The sequence below is a fragment of the Marmota flaviventris genome, chromosome 16 (genome assembly GCF_047511675.1).
Source record: "Marmota flaviventris isolate mMarFla1 chromosome 16, mMarFla1.hap1, whole genome shotgun sequence".
Classification (NCBI taxonomy): domain Eukaryota; kingdom Metazoa; phylum Chordata; class Mammalia; order Rodentia; family Sciuridae; genus Marmota; species Marmota flaviventris.
Window position 1 is genome coordinate 23404821 of NC_092513.1, and position 25038 is coordinate 23429858.

Here is a 25038-nt window from a genome sequence, read left to right on the forward strand (position 1 = left end):
TTTCTTTTGTTTCCCGTGCCATGTTTTTCAGACAAGAATGTGCTTCCTGATGTTTTGCCCAAGCATGTGTTTGTGTAATTTTGTCTTTGGTTGGGACAAATCTTTCAACACTAAACCTGAAAGTTTAAGCTTGTAATTACCTCAAGAAAACTCAGGGACCTTTGAACCAGAGTTCATTATCAGAATGATCATGTACCTTTATTCCGACGTTAAACCTTAGCATTTGCTTAGAATCTGAAGCTGGTTGTGTGTATTTGCCCCACGCCTTGCAGACATTTCTCTTGTCATGCGGGAGTAAAAAGCCAGAGTCCGCAATGTATAGAATGATCACATAGTGATTACAAACCACAGAGAAAAAAAATAATAGGAGTGGGGTTTTTAAAAATTGTAGAGCTTTTGGAAACTACCAGAAGAGAGACATCAAGAACCCCCATTTTCCAATCTCCACTTCATTCAGAAACCAGCTCCCCCGTAATTTCAGTGGCTGGGGAGGCTGAGACAAGAGGATGGATTTCAAAGCCAATTTCAGCAACTTAGCGAGTCCATAAGCAACTCAGTGAGATCCCGTCTCTAAATAACATACAAAAGAGGGGAGGGGGACCTGGGATGTGGCTCTGTGGTTGAGTGCCCCTGGATTCTATCTTCCATACCAACACACAAAACATTGATCAGTCTACTTTTTGGACTTTTGGAAGATTTATTTATTCATGTATTAATGAAGTTCCAAATCTGTGGTTTGTATTAATTTTGGTGCTGAGGGAATTTTTAAGATGCCTTGGCAAGCAATAACAATATGAGGAACAAATAAAAAAGCAAAGGAGTGGTTAAGATTATATGAAAGTGGCAGGTGGATGGGAAACCCAAAGACTAGGGAGGCTGAGGCAGGAAGATAGTAAGTTAGAGACCACCTTCAGCAATTTAGTGATACCCTGTCTCAAAATAAAAAATACAAAGGGCTGGGGATGTAGCCAAGGTTAAATTACTGTATAGGAAATAAAGAAAGAAGGAAGGGAGGGAGGGAATATGGGAATGGGCTTGGGTGTAACTCAGTGGTAGAATACTTGCCCAGTATGTGAGAGGTTCTGGATTCAGCCCTCATCACTAGCACGTGGGAACACACACGCAAAAACGAAAGACAGGGAAAAGGGAGATCACTATCCAGGAAGAGGAAGGAATTGAGCTGGATAGAGTAGGAAAAGACAAAGAGCCTAGGACACTGGCACATGCCTATAAATCCCACTGGCTCTGGAGACTGACAGGTGGATCTCAAGTTCAAGGCCAGCTTCAACAACTTAGACAGGCCCTAAGCAATTTAGGAGACCCTGTCTCTAAGTAAAAATATGAAACAACTGCCAGGGATGTGGCTTAGTGGTTCAGTACCTGTAGGTTCAATACCCCCCACCCCCCACCCTGGTCTTCTACATATGATATATAGTGGTCTTCTACATATTGCCTCTTCCACAGAAGTAACAGACTTGGAATTAAGGGGGAAGGACACTGCCAATGATTATAAATTAGTAGAAGGTAGTGGGCAAGTTCAGAGTCAACAAAGTGCTAACTTAACTATATTTTCCTTTTTTAAATTATATTCAGAAAACATTTGTTGACTGTCTGATTATGTGAAACCAGTGCTTTCTATACCTATGTAGAGAAAGAGTCCTGAACGTGGTGAGAAAGACATTTTGAGACTACAAAATAAGACTTGACCCCCACTTCTCCTGTCACAGGAGGCGCCATGTGAATGTGATGATGGGTTTCAGAGCACAGCACTTTAGGCTGGTAGTAAGTTACACTCCTAGGAGTCAGAGATTAGAGAGGCATATTCTCATGGTTGCTTACTTTGCAGTGACTTAAGTGTAATTTTAACTGTGTGTGTGTGTGTGTGTGTGTGTGTTGCTGAGGACTGAAACCAGGGGCATTGTACTACTGAGTGACATCTCCAGCTTTTTTTTATTGTTTTGAGACAGGGTTTCACTAAGTTGCTGAGGTCTTGAATTTATGATACACCTGCCTCAGTTTTCTGAGTCACTGGGACTACAGGCATGTGCCACCACATCTGATCTTTATGTATAATTTTTAGACCAGCTTGAGAAAGAAAATTATTTGTGTTCAAAGTTGCCTTCCAGTTGAGACCCAGAGCAGATGGTACTTAAGATCCACACTGTTTAGTGTTCATGAACGGAGCCACCATTCTTACTGTTTCTGAGTGTTAGTACTTTGACAGGCAATGGAAGGTTTTTATTGGTCTACCTACTTCAGCTAGAATAATGAGTTAAATAATGAGCTAAAAGTGACCCTGCAAAGTGACCTATAGCCTCAAGGTATCTTAAGGATGAGGGCTATCACAGGAAAGACCAAGGCAGGATTAGAGGGTTAGGACATTGAGTTCCACCCCTGAATGCTGGAGATAGGAGAGCTGAAGGTTGGGTTTATCACCAAGTTGGGTATTTATTACTTATTGCAGCAGAGGAGGATACAGGCCATGGGGAAACGTGGGGCATCTCTGTAAGTGGGTGTTAGAAAATACTTTTGTAGGATTTGGATTTGTTTGGTTTAGTGATTTTGCAGAGGGGCCATGGAATTTGACATTTATTTTGGAACGGACTAGTGGGTGAGTAGGAACAATTCTATGACTGGTAAATCTTTAGTGATATTTATCACATTCAATAAACTACAGAGAGTACTAACTAGAGTGAGGCTAGAACTATAATTGGTAAAAATCAGCAGTCAATCATACTAGTCAGGATTCTGGGGATGCTGTTTACTTTTGTGGTTTGGACAGCATCCATATTTTATCTATAGATGTGGATTGCAGAGTGGCTATTTAAAAAAAAATACATTTATTTATTTATTTTTATGTAGTGCTTAGAATCGTACCCAGTGCCTCACACGTACTAGGCAAGCGCTCTACCTCTGAGCCACAACCCCACCCCAGAGTGGCCATTTTTATCTGAACCCATTTGGTCACAATAGCCTGAGGTTGGTGTTCTGTGAGATGGTTCACTCAACAGGACACCAAGGCCCAGCCAAGTCTCAAGCTGGCTTTCATCACCAGTGAGGGCGGCTGGTGCTGTCAGGGTTGTAGCCTTTCACTCTATCAAGGCAGCTGGGCCAGTGCGGGTGGGAGAGCCTGAGTTCTCTTCTGATGATTCTGTTTTCTGGAGATTGGAAACAAGGCATCTGCTGAGCTTGAGGTTGCAGAAGAAATGTTAGAGATTTGACAGCAAAGATTTCAGATTCACCTGACAGGAAAATGCCAGGAAACAAACAGAGTAGGAAGTTGAACATAAGGAAATAAAGAGAAAAGATGAGGAGCACAAGGAATACTTCATGTCTGAATTTAAGTCTCATAATAAATTCCCAGGTCAAGTGTGAATTTGTTTTAAGGGGATAATGCCAAGTTTTTAAAAATTCCTCTACATAGTAGTCTTTAAAAAATGAGGTCATCAAGCATGTTTTATGCATAGGAAAATTTTACTAAGAAAATATAAGAGCATACATCTCATTACAAGTAATACATCACAAAAAGAGAAAAATAATTCACATAACTATGATGTTTTTAGACTGATTCTTGGAACCATCTGTAAGAAAATCTGGTATGTCTGTATGAGAGGCATTCCTCTTAAACTACTATTCCCACAATTACCACAAGACTAGTTGTTCTATCATTTTATCTTAAACACAAAAGTGAGAAAGGCCAAGCAATGAGTTGCAAAGTGTGGCTTCCTTGAAGTCAATGATTAATGCTTGCGATGTTATCAAAGGGAAGAGAAAATACTATCAATTGCAAAAATATGTTTTTAATTTCAGTTGATTTTAAAGCTCCTTGAAATACAATAAAACATTGGGCAGAAATTTTGTCAAATATTTACCTAAAATAGTTCTCTAGAAGTTTCTTATTTCACACACAAATTTACTTTTACTACTTTCTGACTGTTCTTACCTTTTTAACAGAAGTTATATATGCAAATAGCACAACAGATACCATTTAGAATACACCTTACAATGCAGATGTACATTGATGTGTAGATTAACAAACTGAATAGTACAATATATAAGTGCATTTCAAATTGATTTGCACAGAAGTTATAGTGGTTGGCAATTCTATGACTACTACTAAAATAAAAGGCATTAGTCAACTATTAAAATCTTTAGTGATATTTATCACATTCAAAACCAAATCCTTACACATCCAATACTTAAAATTTAAAGATTAACAAGTAAGAGGTTTACATTGTATTTAAATTATAAATGGGAACAAAGAAAAATCAAGTGAAGTGGTAAAATGCACTAAGGAGGACTTAAGAATTTTTTCCTGAAACTTCTTTTTCTTCCCCTTTTGGTACCAGGGATTGAACCCAGGAGTGCTTGACCACTAAGCCACATCCCCAGCCCTTTTTATTTTTTAAGATAGGGTCTCACTAAGTTGCTGAACTGGTCTTGAATTCCCAATCCTCCTGCCTCAGCCTCCCAAGCTGCTGGGATTATAGGAGTGAGCTGTCACACCCAGCTAAACTGAAACAATTCTTGAAGATTCAGATAAAATCACTTATAGAGGGCTTTCTTTCCTAAGATGGGTATGAACTAAGAGTCCCAGCTTTGCCACTCATCATGAGATATTCTGTAAGTCATTCAACCTCTCTGTGCCCCTCTCCTTGTCTATGAAACAGGGATAGAAACAGGTTTATTGTGGATTAAATATACAAGATGCTTGGAACACTTAACTTCTGAACAGTGTAGGCACCACCCATACAATCTAGTTGGTTATAACTTGCTAACTGTATGCCAAATGTGTTGGTGATAATTCATCAACTATATAGGAATCAATGATTTGCAAGAACATAGACTTAAAGTTAGGAAAGGGAAAATAATTTTTCTGGAACATAAAAGGAAATCTGAAAACCGAGGAATATATAACCATATATTTTCTTTACTTATTATTTGATACTGGGGATTGAATCCAGGGGCACTTAACTGAGCTACATCCTCAGCTCTTTTGAGATAGGGTCTTGCTAAATTGCGGAGAGTCTCATTAAGTTGCTGAGGCTGGCCTCAAAGTCACCATCCTTCCAAAGCTTTCCAAATTGCTGGGAGTACAATTGTGTGCCACCATGTCTGTTTTTCTTTTAGTCTTAAAACTTACAGTACACTGAATGTAGAAATAAAACTTTGCTTGGAAAACAAAAAGAAAGCCAAGACTTAACAGCCATGTGAAAATGTTGTTTACCCAAAGATACCATACATTCAAGTCATTTGACTCAATGTGTATATTGTGTGCAATAAAACTATGAAAATGTTTCCATATTTACTTTTCTCTTTGGGTGGCACAGTTTTCCTTATTTAAGAAAGAAAAATAATGCCTCAAAATCTAGCACTACTTAAACTCTCAGTAAGAATTAGTGAATTAGCAGTTTAAGAGTCATGTCTTACTTGAACCTACCTGAATGTACTAAAATTTGAAAATAAAGGATTAGGTTTTATTTCTGCTCTCTGCTTACATTAAAATCTCTCTCAATTTCAAGTGAGGAGAAAGTTTTCTATAGCTAAATTATCTTGAATATTTTAAATATTTAATCTTACTTTATTTCATCTGCAGTTTAACACTTACATGCTAAAGTGCAAATCACAGAGAATCAGAGACCATGAATCTGTGCAATGTTCTATAGCAAGCAATATGCCTGCAGCTGTACCCACGTGGTCATCTTGGATGAAAATATGGTATTGGGGTTATTTCATTCTTTAGGACTTCCTTTAAATGGATCCCAGTGGAGAGTTTTGAGACTTGTATTATTGTTCTCAATATTACATATGCCCAATAAAGCTGATTTTATTTTGGTGAATCCAACAGAACACTGAAGATATTTGTGAAAAAAAAGTTATCCTTAAGGGAGACTGAATGAGCCGGAGGAAAAAATCTTACAGTGGCACATGTCTATAATTTCAGCTATCTTGGGAGGCAGAGGCAGGAGGATTGCACAAGTTCTAGGCCAGCTTGGGCAACTTAACTTAGCAAGACCCTATCTCAAAATACATTAAAAAGGGCTGTGAATGTAGCTCAGTGGTAGAGAGCTTGCCTAATATGTGCAAGGCCCTGTATTTAATCTTCAATACTGGGAGGTGGGGGAGCCACAGGAGCACCTGGATGCCACCCCAATCCTTAGCCCCATTCTCTTTAGGTCTTCTGTTATCTGGGAACAATGGTTAATGCTCCATACTTATAACATTGTATTTCAGTCTTAATTCATTCATCACTCTTTTGCAGAAAATGAAAATACTATTTCTCCAGAGGCTGATAATTTAGAGAAGACAAAGTACAAGGTAAGTTCTATCATTAGGGAATGAATAATCAAATTAAAAAACCTCACAAATATCCATTTGTTAGCTAATCTTTTATAAGTGAAATTTGGTTGCTAGGTTTCACTTAAGTATGCTACAAATCCAGAATTTAAAATCACACAGTATTCTAGTTTTTATGTATTCTCAGGAAAAAAACTATTTAAAGAGTTCTATATTAATTTTTCTTATAAAAACTCTGATAACTAAATATAACAAAATTAATGACAGCTACTCCATGTAAGAGTTTCAGTTGATCTTTTTCATATATATAGAAGCACATAGTATATAAACACTAGGCTGAAACAGCACACCACTTGCAATACTGTGGAGCAACGCCTGCTTTCTTTAACAGCAACACAGGTGGTACCTGGAAGCTCATCAGAAATGCAAACTCTCAGGCCTCAACCAGGACCTGCATCAGCGTCAGTCCTCAGCATTGGTTAGCTCTCCAGATGATTCCGATATCTGCTTTAAGGCAGTTGTAAGGGCAAGTATATGTCTGTGTCAGAACCACCTTCAAGAACTTGCTCAAACTATAGCTGCTAGGGGTCTGCCCCTAGTGGCCTGGGGCAGGGCCAGGGGCAGGAATGGAGGGAGTTGGGGCAGAGGCATCTCTTATTTTATTGTTTAGTACTGTGTATTGAAGCCAGAAGTAGTCTACCACTGAGCTACATTCCCAGCTCCCCCATTTTATGAGACAAGATTACTATTGTAGAATGAACATTTAAAAGTTTTGCTTCTTGCAGCACATAAGGCAGACAGATACTATAGCTATACCACCATATTTTAAGATGCTTCTGGATCTTCCATTAAAAATCTCTAATATGTAAGCTACACAAGAAACTGGTCTCTTTAGCCAGTTATTATCTATTTTACTGGGATTAAAAATGGCATCTCCTGGTCTGAACACCTTCCTTACTCATCCCTACTTAGCTTTGAAAAGTAATAAATTCACCTTTAATAGAGAAAGAGTTGTCACCACTAACAACATTCAAGGGAATGCATTGTAGGAGAATCCCAAAACTATTTTGAGTAATAAAGAACCTCAGTTGCATAGGGTATAGTTCCTCCAGTCAAATACAGCTCATTCAGATGTAAACCACTACTGATTTATTTTAAAAAGTACATGAGATTAGCTGTAATGTATGCTTTAGGCATCCTATATGCCCTCAACTAGAAATTAAAAAACAATGTATTTTCATTATAAGCAAACCTACATTTCTAGTTGGGCAATAAGGTAGCATAACTGAAGCAATTAAGTTTAAGACATTACTTTATTAAATAAAAATCATTTTTACACACTGTTGCAAAAGACTGCTTTGTCTAAAGGCAATAATAGTTCCCATAACTCTCTCCTAATGTTATAGTTAAACCTTGATTAGTTCCAGAAAATAAGAAAAAGGGAAAAAATTTTATTTCCCTAGATCTGTGTATTATAAAAGAATTTCAGAGCATAAGGTAAAATGAAGCAGATAAAGTTTTACATACTGACAATTTTCTTTGAATTTTGTTTAAAATTTGGCTGCTTTGCAAAATTTGCCCTCATATCCACAGAAATAAACTTCTATTTTTGTAGAACTAACCGGATGATGGAAGATTGTTACCTATAACAGTAAATAACAAATACTTTGGCAAGCAGGACCAAAAATACAAGTGAAGACATCCATAGACACATTTTAAACATCTCTTGGGTGTTGTATGGCTACAAATAAGGACATTAAGCATTATGGTTGATTGTAGGGTATTGGTGGACCTTAATACAGTCAACACATCCACCTCCAACAGACATGGACATACATGGGATAAGTCAAGTAAAGTAGTGGGGGAAGAAAAAAAATACAGAAACACCATAAATCTGATAACATCTCTCAAAAAAGGAGCTTCCCTGAAGCATGGGAAATATTTATTGGTGTGAGTGCTTCTATTCTGTTATCTGGGGAGGTCTTGATGCAGATTCTGGCCATTCATACATATCGGGCAGCAAGGAATCATATTCACTTCGCCATATTCTTTCTTTAATATACTTGGTCTTGTCTTCAGGTTCTGGGTATCGGAAAGCCATTTTATTAGCATATAGGTATTCTGTAACCTGAAAAACAAAGAAGATTATTGTATAGGCTCTCATAGAAAATATTACAACACAAGAAATAAATTTAGAAGAATAGTATTTCTTCTTTTTAAGAATTAAAAAAAATTACTTTGACTTACTTCAAAACATTCAGAAACTATTCAAAGTTTAAAAGACAAATAAACCAGATGTGGTGGTACACACCTGTAATCCCAACAACTCCAGGGACTGAGGCAGGAGGTTCCCAAGTTCAAGGCCAGCCCTAGCAACTTAACAAAGCCCTAATAAATTTAGTGAGACCCTTTCTTAAAATAAAAAAATTAAAAGGACTAGGGGTGTGGTGCAGTGGTAAAATGTCCCTGGGTTCAATCTTCAGTGCCAAAAAAAAAAAAAAAAGACTTGTCATCTTACAATGTATTTATAAAGTGTTTTAATTACGGCCCTGACCAAGAATTATTATAGCACTTCCCTAATAGTGCAGTCAAAAAAAAAAATTATCACTTCAGTAGACACACCTGGGTGATCTGTCCAGCGCATCACTCCCCACAGCCCTACTGAAAGAGCAAGCTTAGGAACGCCAGATGTGTAGGACTTTACTTCCTAGTCATAGCTGACTTGACAGAGGTGAAAACCTAATACAAAGCAAGTCAGATGTCTTTGTTTTAGAATATGGATTGAGTCACAGATATAATAATCAGGTGTTCAACACCAAAAATAAAGTGCAATGAATGGATTTCTGATCTCTGAAACCAAGCTAAGTACCATAGTAAGCGGTGAGGATAAACCCTCTAGCTTTAGTCTGATAAAATGAGGAATGTAAAAAGCTTCCTCACAGGGAGCTTGCCATCCAGTTATCACGTTATGGTTTCATTTCAAATTTTAAAAGCATTGTGACACATGGTAAAATAAATCCAAACTTCCTTCTCCTCCTCTAATTCCCATTCCAAATTGTGACCACTATTCATATTTCTTATATCAGTTTTTCTAAAAGAAAAGTTTAAGAAAATGGTCAATAAAAATAATCTATGAAGTCAGGTATGATGGTGCACACCTATAATCCCAGCAACTCAGGAGGCTGAAGCAAAAAAAATCTTGCATTTAAGGCTAGATTTAGCAAGACCCTGTCTCAAGATAAAAAATAAAAGAACTGGTAATATAGTGCAGTGTTAAAGTGCCCATGGGTTTAACCCCAAGTACCAAAAAAAAAAAAAAAACTCTGGTTATAAGAGCTCAATCTCTAATGTTATATTATGTAATGGAAAATGTGCTCATGTGCTCTGTCTATTGCCCAAACTGTCCTCAAGTTTTTATTAAAAAAAGGAAAAAAGTTTTCTGCTTCTAGGAAGAGAAAACAAAACATACTTTCCCCCTATCCCGCCCACAAAGTACAACCAAAAATGCTTGACACTGAACATGAAACAACCGTTAAGACAACTCTAAGAGGAGGAGAGAAAAGGCAGGCCAGCAAGGAGCCTAGAGACATGAGGAACAACACAGTGGCTTCATGTATCCCAGATTTTTAGATGAAAAAGCCAGCAGCCCTCATACACCAAGAGATGCAGACAAAAAACACCTCAACAAATGGCTGCTTTCTCTAGCTGAAGGACCAGAAGGCCAGCTTAACAGACAGAAACCTTTCAGTCAATAGCCATTCTACTCCAGTCAAACACCACAGAAAAAATTTTGGTCCCAGCCTACCTCTGCTAACAAAAGGTGAGTGAGGAGTTTAGACTTCCATCAAGGCTATAATGCGGTACCACAGGAGCCCTACCAGGGTAGTGTCAGAGCCAGGACTTTTATCCCCACTGGTCAGCAAGAAGGACCTTATCTCCTCGTCACCCTGCTGCCCACACTGTCAGTGGAGACCATGTGGAAAACTTCTATCCTTAATCAGTCACCTCCCCGGCGCCAGGCCACTGGATGGTATCAGAGAAGGACTACAGAACACTTGGGACCTTGTTCATTGTCCTGTGGTAATGAGGTCACCAAAGTGCAGTGTCAGGACAGAGTATTACTGATGGGGAGGCTCCCCTCTCAGGAGTCAACAGAGGAAGTGGGAAACCTGCAGTGAAATGAAGCACATACCCCAAAGCAGTATCAGAGAAAGTCATTTAAAAAGAAGATTTAAGAAATATTTAGACTCTAGGTCTCAATTAAAAGAAAAAAAGAAACAAAAAACTAAAAAGTACTTATCATACCAAGAATCAGGAACATATCAAACTAGGAAAAAGAGTCAGTAGATGTTAAAACCAAGATGGCAGAGATGTTAAAATTATCTGACAAAGATTTTGAAGTAGCCATGATAAAAATGCCTCAGAGGAGCCAGAGCCAAGGTGGAAAGCTGCAGGCGCTGGGAGGGCAGGGATGGGGTGGCTGGAGTTAAAGGCCAAGTGTGGGAATGTTTATTGAAAAGAATGTGCTGGGAGAACCCAGCCCTCACACCTCGGGGATTTCGGAACTGGCCGTCTGCAGTGGAGAGCCCTGCCAGATGAGTTCAGCTGTTCCCACTTCATAAAGTTCCTGGTGCAAAAATGAATGGCAAACCCAGCCGTGAATGTGACTTCTTAAAGAAGATTATTGAAACAAATGGTCCTGCTTTTTCAAATCTGCCCTGGTGGTCAGGAGGAGGAAAGTAGGGAGGAAAACTCCCTGGTCACTTGCAAACATCCCTGTCCAGCTTCAGAAGACACTAGTGTCTAATGGCACCACAAGAAAACGTGTGTTGTTAGATTTCTTCCCTGAACGGAAGATTCTGGATCTGGTTGCCAACAGATATTGCAAGAGTGTCAGGGATCGTGAAAGGGAAGAATCATGTTTCTGACCCCAAAATAACACGACCCCAGACTGTCCCTGGGCTGTAGAACTTCAAGGCACATGTTAGATAGGCAGCTCGAGGAAGAGACACACTGATTACATATCTCATGGGCTGTCACTCTCTTCACTTCATAACATCACATATGTCATGGTGATTTTTCGGATTACTCTCAACCTAGATAACCTAGATATTCAGATCTCGTTTCCCCAGTGACTCTGCTGGCATCTTCCCTTGGAACTAGTTTTACTTCCTCACTTGCTGTTGGCATCACTTCTCAGATCTTTGCCATGGTATCTGGGTGCCTCCCAAACCCCCAAGTCTACAGAAGCTTTTCCTAGACTGCAGAGTCCTTGGGCCTTTATATCTCCTGATCACTCAAAATGACATCAAACCTCACAAGATTGTCTGGCCTTGCTGCTTCTGGATCTACTATCCGGCCCAGCTTTTACCCCTTGATCTTTTCACTGTGTTCAAGGCCAGGGCAGGTGAGATCATTCCAGTTGCTCTTTCATGCTTAAGGAACTTGATAAATGAAGTTGGGTCCTGGCAAGCAATACATTTGAGCAGAGTACAGTGGCCATCTGTGGACCAGTCCCTTATCCCTTTTTAAAAGTACATACTCAAAAAAAAAAAAAAAAAAGCCTCAGAAAGCAATGTTACACATGCTTGACACAAATGAAATTAGAGCCTCAGCAAACAAAATAGAAACTTGCAGTAAATTAAAAAGAGATATAAGGACTCATATGAAAATTTCAGTTCTAAAAATATGTGAATAACTGAAATAGAAAATTTAATAGATTAGGGCTGGCGTTGTGGCTCAGTGGTAGCGCGCTCGCCTAGCAAGTGCAAGGCCCTGGGTTTGATCCTCAGCACCACATAAAAACAAATAAAGGTATTGTGTCCAACTACAATTAAAAAAAAAAATATTAAAAAAAAGAAAAAGAAAATTTAGTAGATTAGATTCACAGCTGAATGAGGGGAACAGAGGAAAGAAATCAGTGAACTAGAAGATAGAAAAACAGAAATTATTCAATTGGGAAAACAAACTTGGAACAAACAAATCCTCAAAAGCAAAACAGCATGCCACAGACCTATGTAACAAAAGATCTAAAATGCAAATTATCAGAGTCTGGGAAAAAGAGAAAAGGGTTGAGCACTGCTGATAAATATTCAAATAATGACTGAAACCTCCCAAATTTGGCAATAAGTATAAACTACAGATTCAAAAAGCAAATTCCAAATATGCCAAAGGAATCCACACTAAGAAGCATCATAATTAAATTTCCAAAAAATAAAGACAAAGAAAAATTCTCTTTTTTTGTACCAGAAATTGAATTCAGGGGCACTTAACCACTGAGTCACATTCCCAGCCCTTTTTATTTTTTATTTTGAGACAGGTACTTAATAAGTTGCTTAAGTCCTTGCTCAATTGCTGAGGCTGGCTGTGAACTCATGATCCTATTGCTTCAGCCTCCCAAGCTGCTGGGATTACAGGCATGTGTGACCGAGCCCAGAATGACAGTGGGTTTCTCAACAGAAAACATAATGGCAGAGGGAAGTAGTAAATTCTTCGAGTGCTAAAAGAAAAGAATTGCTAATCTAGAACACTATACCTACTAAAAATATCTTCTAGAAATGACAGGGAAATCAAGACATTCTCAGAGTGAGGAAAACTAAGAATATAAGGATGACTAAAAGAATTTCTCTAGCTTGGCATGGTGGTGCACACTTATAATCCCGGCAATTTAGGAGGCTGAGGCAGGAGGATCGTAAATTCAAAGCCAACCTCAGCAACTAAGGGTGGGGATGTGGCTCAATGGTTTAAATGCCCCTGGGTTCTATGCTAGTACCAAAAAAGAATTTATCTAAACACAAAGGGCATGACGGAGAAGAAACACTTCGAAACATCAGGAAGGAAGAAAGTATGGTGAACAAAAATAAGGGTAAATTCAGCCTGGCAATAGTAGCAGAATGTAATTGTTAAGTATGTAATACTATAGTAACCACCACAAAGCTATACAAAGAGATTGGCTAAGAAAATTCTATAATGGTTGGGCTGGGGTTGTGGCTCAGTGGTAGAGTGCTGGCCTAGCATGTGTGAGCACTGGGTTTGATTCTCAGCACCACATAAGCAAATAAATAAATAAATGTCTATCAATAACTTAAAAAAAAAAAAAGACACGTAACCCTAAGTGTGTATGTACCCAACAAGAGATGCATAATATGTGAAGCAGGAAGGAAACAAAAAAAGAACTGGAGAAATAAATCCACGACTATAATTAGGAGTAAAACATCTCTCTTTCAATGATTTTCAGAACTACTACACCAGAAAATCATCAAAGATACAGAATACCAATATCACTATCAACTAGTTAAGAATCAACTAGTTAAGATCTACTTGAAATTTGTACAATATGCCATCCAATAATAGCAAAATACATATATACCCATCCTAAATGTAGGCACTAAACAAAAAAAATACTAGAACCAAACAAACTCAGAACTACAGCTAGTCAGAGCCATGATAGCTTAAAATACATTGTCTGGTTCTGCCCATAAGTGGCTTGCCACTGCCCTCAGAATGAATTCCAGATTTATTGATGTGATTACAAAGATTCCCCCCAACCTTGCCTCCTCCTCTTTTTCATTTCAAAATTCTCTCCTTTTTTGTGTCCATTTTCTAGACACATGAGACTTTTTCCAGGATCACATATATTCCACATTCTTTTTTGCCTTTGAATCTTTGTATATACAAGTCCCTCTGCAGTAACCTCTTGTTTCCTAATCTAGGTAATTCCTCAGTCCTATGATATATGAGATACTAACAGGACATCCATCAGTATATTAGCTCCCAGTTAACTCAAAGTAGAATGAAGATCTCCATGTCATTGATATTCAAAAGTTCTTGGACCATTAGCATAGCATTACCAAGAAACTTGCTGGAAATGCAAATTCGTGGACTCCATCCCAGACCTACAGAACCTCTCTATTCCAGACTTTACAAAGTCTGTTACTATCAGAGACTGGTAGTAAGGTCCTGGAGTCTGAACAAGTTCTCCAAAGTTGGGCACAGTAGTGTACACCTGCAACCTCAGCTTCTATCAACTGAGCTATATCCCTAGCCCTGGCCTCAAACTTGTGATCCTCCTGCCTTAGCCTCCAGAGTTGCTCAGATTATAGGTATGTACCACTATACCTGACTACAAGCTGACTATAAACTTTCAGATCTTCTCTTATGCCATTTTCCTCTCTGTACCTTAGATACCAGCTCAATTGCACTGGCTGCTATTTCCTAAAAATAATATCCATTACCAATTCCCAATCTGTGCTTAGGCTATGAGCATCAAAATACTGTAACAATAATATTAAAAGGGCATAAACTTATGATTGTCTATTGCAAGTTGAATATGTGGCTGGAAAATTCCACATCCAATCTTGATGTTTAAGAAAATCTTAGTAAACTAGAATAGAAGCCTACCTTCTTTAGATATACATATTTAAAAAATACATTTGCAGATGATTTGAAACTCAGAAATTCCAAAGAACCGAGAAACAATTAAAACAAAGTTGAGCTGGGTGGGCTGGTGCACGCCTGAAATCCCAGCAACTCAGGAGGATCATGAGTTCAAAGCCAGCCTCAGCAACGGTGAGGCACTAAGCAACTCTGTGACACCCTGTTTCTAAATAAAACACAAACTATGGCTAGGGATGTGGCTCAGTGGTTGAATACCCCTGAGTTCAATCCCTAGTAACCCCCCACAAAAGAATTAAGGTTGTTCAGTAAACAAACTGGTTATCAAGCAAATCCAAGTATTCATTCCTTTCCTCTATATAAGAAATAATCAGTGAGAAAAATATATATAGGAAAAAACATTTTTATACAGAATAACAAAAATTTAAAAATATTTAGAAAAGAATACGCTATATGTTATATTCAGATGAAGAAAATAAAATTATACTGAAAAGCTTTTTAAAAAGAATTTTAGAAAGAGATATTGATTGAGAATCCTAGGTATTCCAGAGGTTGAGTCCAGTCTGGGCAACTTTGTGAAACCCTGTCTCATGAAAAAAGGGCTGGGGATGTAGCTCAATGGGACAGTACCCTGGGTTCAATTCTCAATACTGCCCCTACCCCAAAACTCCAAATAAAGAAAGATACACTCATATCTAATAGTTCAATGTAAATTAGTACTTTTTCCTCTGAAGAAACATTTGACAATGAATATTAGAAATCTTAAGCATGTTAATATGATTTATTCTTAAGATTAGAATTCATCCTAAAGCCATCACAGGATGGGGATGTGCTAAATGGCAGAGTGCTTGCCTAGCATGCATGAGGCCCTGGGTCTGATTCTCAGCACCACAAAAAAAAAAAAAAAAAAAAAAAAAAAAAAAAAAATCATGAACACACACAAAGATTTATCTATAAGGATGTTCAGAACAGCCTTATTACTAACAATAAGAAACTAAAAATGCTTAAATATTCAAAAATAAAGATGATCAAACATTATAATACAATAACAAGAGGATACCAATCAGTATTAGTGACCACACATAAGACTATTTATTGACTTACACAGAAAAGCTTATATTAAATGGGAAAAGTACAGTCAGAAATCAATTATTAAAAATAGACAGAGGTGATTATAGGCATGTATGTATGAATGTATGTGCTTACAAAGAAAGACAGAAAGACTAGAAGGCCAAAAAAAAAAACCTCTAAAATAATAATGTATATAATAATGTATATTATATTTTGGTAATAAAAAATATGAAAAATTTCTTTGCATCCTTCTCCATGTTTTGAATTATCTCTAACAAAATTATATTACTCATACAAGAAAATGTCATTAAAATTTATGAAGAGGGGGCTGGAGTGTAGCTCAGTGGTAAAGCGCTTGCCTAGCATGTGTAAGGCACTGGGTTCAATCCTTAGCACCACATAAAAATAAATAAAATAAAGACATTCTGTCCATCTACAACTACAAAAAAAAAAATTTATGAAGAGGTATAAATTACTTACTTTAATAGCAATGTTAATAGAAACTTCTTGAATATTAGCAAGTGGTGGGTAAAGTCTCCCCTGAGCTAACTCTTCATCTGTCAATTGACTTGTCAGTGCCTGAAAAGAAAAGCATAACTTTACTTCTGTTAGTTTAAATAACAGAAAGATCTATTAAAATGAAAAAAAATCAGTGGAGAAAGAGAAAAGCATAGGTTACAAAATTCTTATTTTTTGCAGGAATACATAAACCTCTACAGAAATTAAAACTGTTTATACAAGAAATAAAACAGATTTTTTGATGCATTCTACCCAATACATAGAAAACCTGGCAAAATTACAATATCTATTAAGAAAATAGACATCAGTATTTGTATTAATGTGATTTCTTCAGAATTTCTATTGCAAAATCCAGAAGCCAGAATTCCAAATAAACTATCTCCATTAAAAATATGGAGAGGGGCTGGAGTTGTGGCTCTGCAGTAGAGCACTTGCCTAGTATGAGCAAGGCCCTGGGTTTGATCCTCAGTGCCACATAAAAATAAATAAATTAATTAAAGATATTGTATCCAACTGTAACTAAAACATAAATAAAAATACTAAGATATTTATATATTTATATCTATATTGTCATGGTACCTTTATATTCTCTCTCTCTCTCTCTCTCTCACACACACACACACACACGCATGCACGCAGAAGTTTTAAACATCATAAATATGAAAGAATTAATAGTTTACAACCAAATGTTTAAAAGTAGACAGGCAAATAAAAAAAGCCATGGGTGGTAACTTCCCTTTCATTAATAGGGCAGAGTTAAACCATTCTCTATTTTAAGATCCATTCATCTTTATAATTATTCCTTTATAAGATAAACATTTTAAACTTACCTTTGCAGCTTCTAGGAAAACATTATCACTGATATGTCGAGTTTGACAGAGAATAACAGCTAAAGCCACACCTGAAAAAAATTTTGAGTACTTTATTTAGTAAGGTCACTTTTCAAATTATGAAAGGGGCCAAATTCCTATAAAAAAGTACAGAAGTGGTAATTTACTCCCATCCCAAACAACCCCCAAGAAAAAACAAAAATCTGAGCTAAAATCAAACCAAATGATTTCTGTTAACTTACAATTCTTATTTGCTTAAGGATGTTATTTTAGAAATAAATGGCTTCTCAATTTAATTTTTAAGTTCACCAAAATTACAAATGCATATAATCCATCAATATTAATTACAAAAAACACCAATTTCCAGTCTACCTCTAGCCCTCCACTTCTTGCTCAAGAAAAGGAACTACTTTCAATTCATTATTTTAATATTTCTCTTACCCTTAAATAAATTGCTTATATTTCTTCTTATTTGGGGGTTCTAGATATTATTGATTCTTTCTGGGAAGCAAATATCTAGCTCTCCCCATATTTTCAGCTTTTTCCCTTCTTCCCAATATAACAAGCACAAGTCTGGTTTAATGGACCCTCAAAATTTATGTCATTATGGGGCTGGGGTTGTAGCTCAATGTTAGAGTGCTTGCCTATAATGTGAGGGGCACTGGGTTTGATTCTCATTTATATTTATAAATAAATAAATAAATAAATAAAATAAAGGTCCTTCAACAATAAAAATATTTTTAAAAATTTATGTCATCATGACTTCATAGGCACTGTTCACATCCAAATGCTGTATCATGATTACTTTTGCTCTTCTGTATAAAATTCTGTTTCTCCTGAAGTTAATTATTGTCCTGTTTTCCCCATTATTTTGACTTTTCAGTACTTAATTTCATCCTGCAACTCTCCCCCAACTGAAAGAAATCTATTCTGGCTCCCTTGTATATTCTCTAATTTCATACTCTAGCATAAACATCTGCTGAAGCTCTATAGTCTGGTCAGGTTGTTCTCCATTCCAGATGGGGAACTGTCGGTCATCCTGGAAACCCTGGTATCAGCATGGGGATTCTCTTTGCTTTTGGGACCATTTCCTATCCCATTTCTTCCTAGTGTTTTATTTATTTATTTATTTTTAAAAACTCTTTCAGGGCATACTTTCCATGGGTTTTCTGAAAAACAGTGTATGAGGGATACATTTTTTTGAAACTTGGCATTTCTGAAAATGTGCATGCTTGTCTACTTCTTTCCACTTATTTCATTATCTAGGTTTGGAATTTTGTTTAGAAATAATTCTCTCCTAGAATTGTGAGGTATCATTCCAATATCTCCTGACTTCCTGTGTTGGTGACAAGTCCAGTGTCAACATGATTCCAGACCCTTTCTTTTTGTTTCATCTCTAGAAACATATAGGATCTTTGTTTTTGTACCTCTGTTCTTCAATTTTATAACACTGCCTTGAGGTACACTTTTGCCCACCATGGTTAACACTCAGTGCTAAGCCATTCCTACCTGAAAACCTGAGTCTTTCTGTTTGAGGAAATGTTCATGAAGTCTTTGAAGCCCCCTCCCTGATCTTTTTGTTCTCTTATCCTAGAGTTTCTCATTACCTCCTGGACTAACCCTTTAATTATCTTTATTTCCCATGTCTTGTCCTTTGCTCTATTTTGAGGTGACTTTCTTAACATCTTCTCTAATCTTTCTACTCACATCCTTTTTTTTAAGAGCTTGTTTTATTTCCTAATTTTTAAAAAAAACAAATTGTCTTGTTTTGGAACATAATCTTTTTGTCTCTATGACAATACTGAAAGTTGGAAAAAACTTTCCACCTCTTATCACAGTCCTTTTTTTTTTAGAGAGTGTGAGAGAATTTTTTAATATTTTTTTTTTTTTTTTTTTTTAGTTTTCGGCAGGCACAACATCTTTGTTTGTATGTGGTGCTGAGAATCGAACCCGGGCCGCAGGCATGCCAGGCGAGCGCGCTACCGCTTGAGCCACATCCCCAGCCCTCACAGTCCTTTTTTGTCTCCAATATGCCCTTTTCTGCTTATCTGCTCTGGTTTCTTATTTTCCTTTAATGACTAGAAATCTGAACATTTCTAATGTTTAAAGTGGTACTTATGAGCACAACAGTGGGGTTCACCCTCTCTGAGCACAGCTGTAGAATGATGTGGCTTTCAATCATCCTACTGAAGAATTAGAAGATTGACACCTCTGTTCTCAGCTGTATCTGGTGACTCCCATTTTAGATACTGTTTTATTTATTCCAATAATATGCCATCATTATTGCAGAGATGGGAAGAACATTCATTCAACTACCAAGGGAAAAAAAGAGGATCACATAATTAGCAGCTGCCTTATTTTGTGTGTGTGTGTGTGTATGTATGTATGTATATATATATATATATATATATATATATATATATATATATATATATATCTTAAAACTTCTTTTTAGTTGTAGATGGACACAATATCTGTATTTATTTATTTATTTTTATGTGCTGCTGAGAATTGAACCCAGTGGAACTGGTGAACGTCTCACACTTGCTAGGCAAGCACTCTACCATTGAGCCACAACACCAGCCTAGTACATATATTTTTAAAGTAAAGCATATGATTCATGTATATTTTTTTAAGTATCTTTTTAAAAGTATTTTTTAGTTGTTGATGGACCTTTATTTTATTTATTTGTATGTGGTACTGAGAATTAAACCCAGTGCCTCACACGTGCTAGGCAAGTGCTCTGCCACTGAGCCACAACCCCAGCCCCATCATGCAGATATTTAAATGTTTGGGAGTAAATCTACTGTCTTCCTATATTTGCCAAGTCCAGTATATATTCATTTTTCTGAGTTGTTTAATAATATTGTTTTACCCCCTAATAAATTTTAATTTATCGTAAATTTTAAGTTTTTTCTAGTTTTTGAGTGGTTATCCTAAAATTTAGAACATGTCCATAAGTAATCAAAACTCCATATTAATTTTAATTTTTCTACCAGAGAATGCAAGTCCCTCATAATAGTTTAATTCTAATTAACCTAAAAGCATTCTTGTTATTTTATATCCATGTATTTTTCTAAATACCGTGTTGTTACAGTTGAGCTCTCTGTACACAATACTGGTTTTGTTTTACCTGCATATTCACAACTTTTGCTTTTCATTCTTTCCTTCATCTTTAAGTTTCTATTTGGGATTTTACTATTGCCTAAGGAACAAGATTTCCCTTCCTTTCATACAAGTGTGTAGGTGGTGAATTCTGTTTTCTGAAATGTCTTCATTTTGCCTTAATTCTTCCAAGATTTTCACTGTGATGATCTAGGTTGGCAAGTATTTCCTAGAAGTAAAATAAACATATAATCCCACTGCCTTTCGGCATATTGTTAAGGAGTCCAATGTCAGCCTAAGAGTTGTTCCTTTGAAAGAAATATTTTTGATCTGGTTGCTTTCATATTTTCTCCTTGTTGTGATTTTTCTGAAATCTCACAATGAGGTTCCTGAGTAGATTTTTTAAAACCTATCCTGTATAGGTTTCAATGAGCTTGACTACTGTCATTTACCAATTCCAAGAACTTCTTGGCCAGAGGCCTGCAAATGTTGACTCTGATTTATTCTCACTTTCTTCTAGGACTTCAGTTAAAAATACAACATTAAAGATATATCTCTTACCTATTTTTTTTGTATTTTCCTTTCTATCTTTGTGCTTTGTTCTCTATTGTCTCTTCTCAGATAGTTTCTGAGTTGACCAATTCTCTTTGGTCTATTCTGCTATAAGCCTCATTTACAATTCAGTTCTTGACTTATTGTTATTTTTGAATTCTAGAATTCAGTAGTTTTTGGCTGAGGTTTTCGAGCTTGGCTTTATCTCTATAAACTTAATAAGCATTTTGGTTTCTTAGCACTTGTCTTATATGTAGAATTTTAGCAGGTCTGTTTTTCTTGTGGTCTCTGCTGGCTTTGGCTTGTGTTGTCATGTCTCTTTACGTGTCTCATTATCTTTAGAAAAATAATCTGAAGACTTAGAATACTGTTATTTCAGAGAAGGTTTGTTTGCTTCTGTTGGGCCCTTGCTGGCACTGGCAGTCCAGAACAAAGGCTTGAGGTTTTCTAGATCACCCACTGCCACTGCAAACCATAACCCCATTCCAAAGTACAGCCCTTTTGGGTTTCAGACTGGAGGGGGAAGGGTTCTTTCCTGAATTTTGATCTGGAAAACATTTTATTAGAGCCAATGTCTGATTAGCCTATTGACCCTTTTAAGGTTGTTTTGTTTTTACAATTTCATACAGTTATTACAGTGACTAGACCACTAATTCCAAAACAATCAGAGCCTTAAGTTTTTAGTTGCTTTACATACAGACTCTGAGACAATCTTCCTGTTTAAAGGCCATTTTTATCTCCACTGCCAGGTCATTTTTCATGTTCACATTTGTGGTGCTAATAATTTTTATTAATAAAGTTAGAATTTAAAAAAAATTTTTTTTAGTTGTATATGGACACAATATCTTTATTTTATTTTATGTGGTGCTGAGGCTAAAACCCAGTGCCTCACATGTCTGAGGTAAGCACTCTACTACTGAGCTACAACCTCAACACAATAAAGTTAGAACTTTAAAATGTTGTATAAAAAGTAATCAACTACCAAACTCCTTACTAGTCAAATATGATATTAAAGTAGTTTTAGTAAAATAAGCAGAGATGTGTTCCCTTCCCATTTCCTCATGCATTTATACCACAGAAATACTACTGAAGCTGGGCATGGTGGGGCATGCCTATAATCCAGTGGCTCAGGAGGCTAAGGCATGAGGATCATGAGTTCAAAGACACCCTTTGCAACTTAGCAAGACCCTGTCTCTAAATAAAATATAAAAAGGGCTGAGGATGTGGCTCAGTGGTTGAGTGCCCCTGGGTTCAAGCCTCAGTACCAACAAACAAAAAAAGAAACACTACTAGATAGAAGAGGTTGATTTCGAACATTATCAAGTTCTACAAAAACATCATCGATGATGGGAGTTTCTATTACAGATGCCAGGTCTCAAGAGACAACAATAACTATACTGGAAGAACGTTCTACATAAAAGCACTGGCATACTTATTGGCTAAATACATCCTTATTGTGACAATAGTAATAACATGCTTGTCTAAGGTGTGCTATTATGTGCTTTGCATCTACCTGCATCTTAATGGGAGGCTGCTGTCAGCTGCTAAGGGTAAGACCCACAGGGGAAGGAAGACAAAAGTGCAAAGGAATTCATGCCAAATCCCTGTACTGCTCAATATAGTCATTCTTAAAAAGAAACTGACAACTAAGGATAATCATAAATTTATGGGGAGGGAAACAGCACAAAGGATAAAATATTGCAAGGAAGAAAGAGATGAAAGAAAATCTAAAACTTTTTTTTAAAAGAAACTATTAAATTAATTCTGGAATAAGAAAATATTAAAGGAATAAAAAATTGTTCAACTGAATGAATTGACGATATATGCTATTAAGCATATTGGGCAATTATTATTAATTCCTTTGGTATGATAATAGTGAGGTGGTCATGTTTTAAAATTCAAAAATTTAGCCAGGTGCAGTGGCGCTCACCTATAATCCCAGCAGCCTGGGAGGCTGAGACAGGGGAATCTCGAGTTCAAAGCCAGCCTCGGCAAAAGCAAGGCACTAAGCAACTCAGTGAGACCCTGTGTCTAAATAAAATATAAAACAGGCTGAAGTGTGGTTCCGAGTTCAATCCCTGGTACTCACTATCCCCCCTCCAAATTCAAAAACTTAATTTTCTGAATATACACTGAAGTTGTTATGAATAAATTTATACTATGTTTCCGATCTCCTTTAAAAAGACTTAAAAAAGCCACACTACAAGTGCCAAAAAAACACTTAACAGGCATTGATGAATGAGCAAATATCACAGAAATCTTCCATGTTATGAGATAAAATGGCAAAGATGAAAACAGGAAATAAAATTTTGAAGTCAAAGACAGGAGAGAAAGGATTCTACCCATGATCTAATGTAAGCTTTGTAAGAAAAAAACTGAAGTTCTAGAAGGAAAGAAATGGAAGGAAAAAAAAAAAGTTAAATGGGAATAAACCCAACCTAGATACATTTTAGTAAACTTTCAGAAATATAAAGAGAAAAGTGTGAAGACTCTGAGAGAAAAAAGTTATTATGCATAAAGGGATGTGATTCCTTTTATCAGATTTCTTATCAGCAACACTAACCTTAACAAAAAGTGAATGGTCTTCAAAGGTCTGATGACAAAGACTTTGACTTTACCCAGCCAAACCATCAAGTGAGAAGACAAAATAAAGATAATTTCAGATCTGTAAAACCTCAGGAAGATTTCATACGTTCTTTAGGGAAGGAAAAAAAAAAGAAAAAAAAATCTTTAAAGATGTATCCAGAAACACAAGGGAGACAGAATAGAAAAAGAAGACGGGACAGAATAGTTTACTCTAGAGTAAGACCAAGGAAGAAAAGAAGAAATTCATTATACTTGATAATACTTGAAATATTCTGAACATCAAAAATTAATGATACAGAACTATATCTTCTAGTGTATTTGTCAAACCACACTGTAGCTGGTGAATAACATTTATATAATCATGGGGTTTTTTTTTGTTTTTATAATTTTGATTTTGAATATTCACAATCTATAGCGGAAGCATGGAAAACAAAAGAATACAATGTATCAAAAAAATTCTCTACAATGTAGAAATATTGACAAATAAAACTGAAAAGTGGAAAAAGAAAGTAACTTAAGATTTTTTTCATTTAGCAAGCTAATAAAAACTCAAATTGCTAACAAAAGCTTGAAAAGCTCTTTAAGTAAGTTACATAAAGATAAAAGCAACTACTTAAGAAAACAAACAGTAATAAGACAAATTGAGTGGTAGATGAAGAAAGGTATCAGAAGGCATGTGTGCGCTATTACTTGTATTTCATAGTGGAAAGTTCAAACATACAGTTGAGTTACAAGAACTCTGATAAAAGGAGATGAGTGGGCCTGATGGTGACTGCCAGAAAAAGTCAGAACCAACTGGTGGTAGTTTTATCTGACAAGTGTGGTTAAGAAGACACTAGGGGGACATACAGAGGGTTAAGCAATTTTCTACCACTTTGTTCCTTTGCATTTTTATGAACCACATACTATATTATTTCTATAATAAAAACAAGATTAATATGAATAAACAAATTTTTAGGGGAAAGAGAGCAAATTGGAAGTTACTGAATTCCTTGAATTTCCCTATACATTTGTAACAAAATTCTGCAAACACCAATGTTTATTCCAAAAAATTTCAGGAAGTATTTTTATGTAATTCCTTATTGCTTTGTAACAAAAATAATGTATTGCTTTGTAACATAAATAATGGTGACATTTACCTGGAAAAATATATACATTATTTCCTTGACCTGGTGTAAAGACTCGCCCATCTTGGAGTTTCACTGGCCCAAATGGACTACCACTGGCAAACAAACACCTTCCCTGTAAATGAAATGAAATAATCTCAACTTTGTTCCTCTACATGGATGAGAAAATTGAGGTGAATTCATATAAAGTTAAGTCCTCTGGTAAATCAGACCAATAAATCACCTGGCAACAAAGCATCATTTACTGTATAACAAATCCTTTTATTAGGATAAGGACTATTTTATGCATAGTATTACATTCGAATAAACCTGAAAAATGTCCATTAGAGTAAACTTAAAAATTCTGATACTTCTAGTTTCTTTATAAAAATGAAAATGTAAATGGTCCACAAATATAATCCCAATAAAGATGGATATAAATTGTGAATGAAGGAGGAAATGTCACAATTAATTTACGACCATTTACTGTATATCTCCTGTTTTTGGTTCTGTACCAGGTGTTTTATATGTTAATTCAGTTAACTTAGCTCTCTTGAAAACTTTATGAAATTATCATC

The 25038-nt window shown here is 36.3% G+C and overlaps 1 protein-coding gene across 1 annotated transcript in view; it reads right to left on the bottom strand.

Moving 5' to 3' along the window:
- Positions 1-7591: 7591 nt before the first annotated feature.
- Positions 7592-25038, bottom strand: part of Me2 (malic enzyme 2) — a 77228-nt gene continuing 59781 nt past the window's right edge. Inside the window, exons 13-16 of the mRNA XM_027949042.2 lie at positions 24494-24596; positions 17112-17182; positions 16243-16341; positions 7592-8425 (exon numbers count right to left, since the gene is read on the bottom strand). Of these exons, the coding sequence (XP_027804843.2) occupies positions 8258-8425; positions 16243-16341; positions 17112-17182; positions 24494-24596 (441 nt within the window). The 3' untranslated portion in view covers positions 7592-8257. The remainder of the gene's footprint in view (positions 8426-16242; positions 16342-17111; positions 17183-24493; positions 24597-25038) is intronic.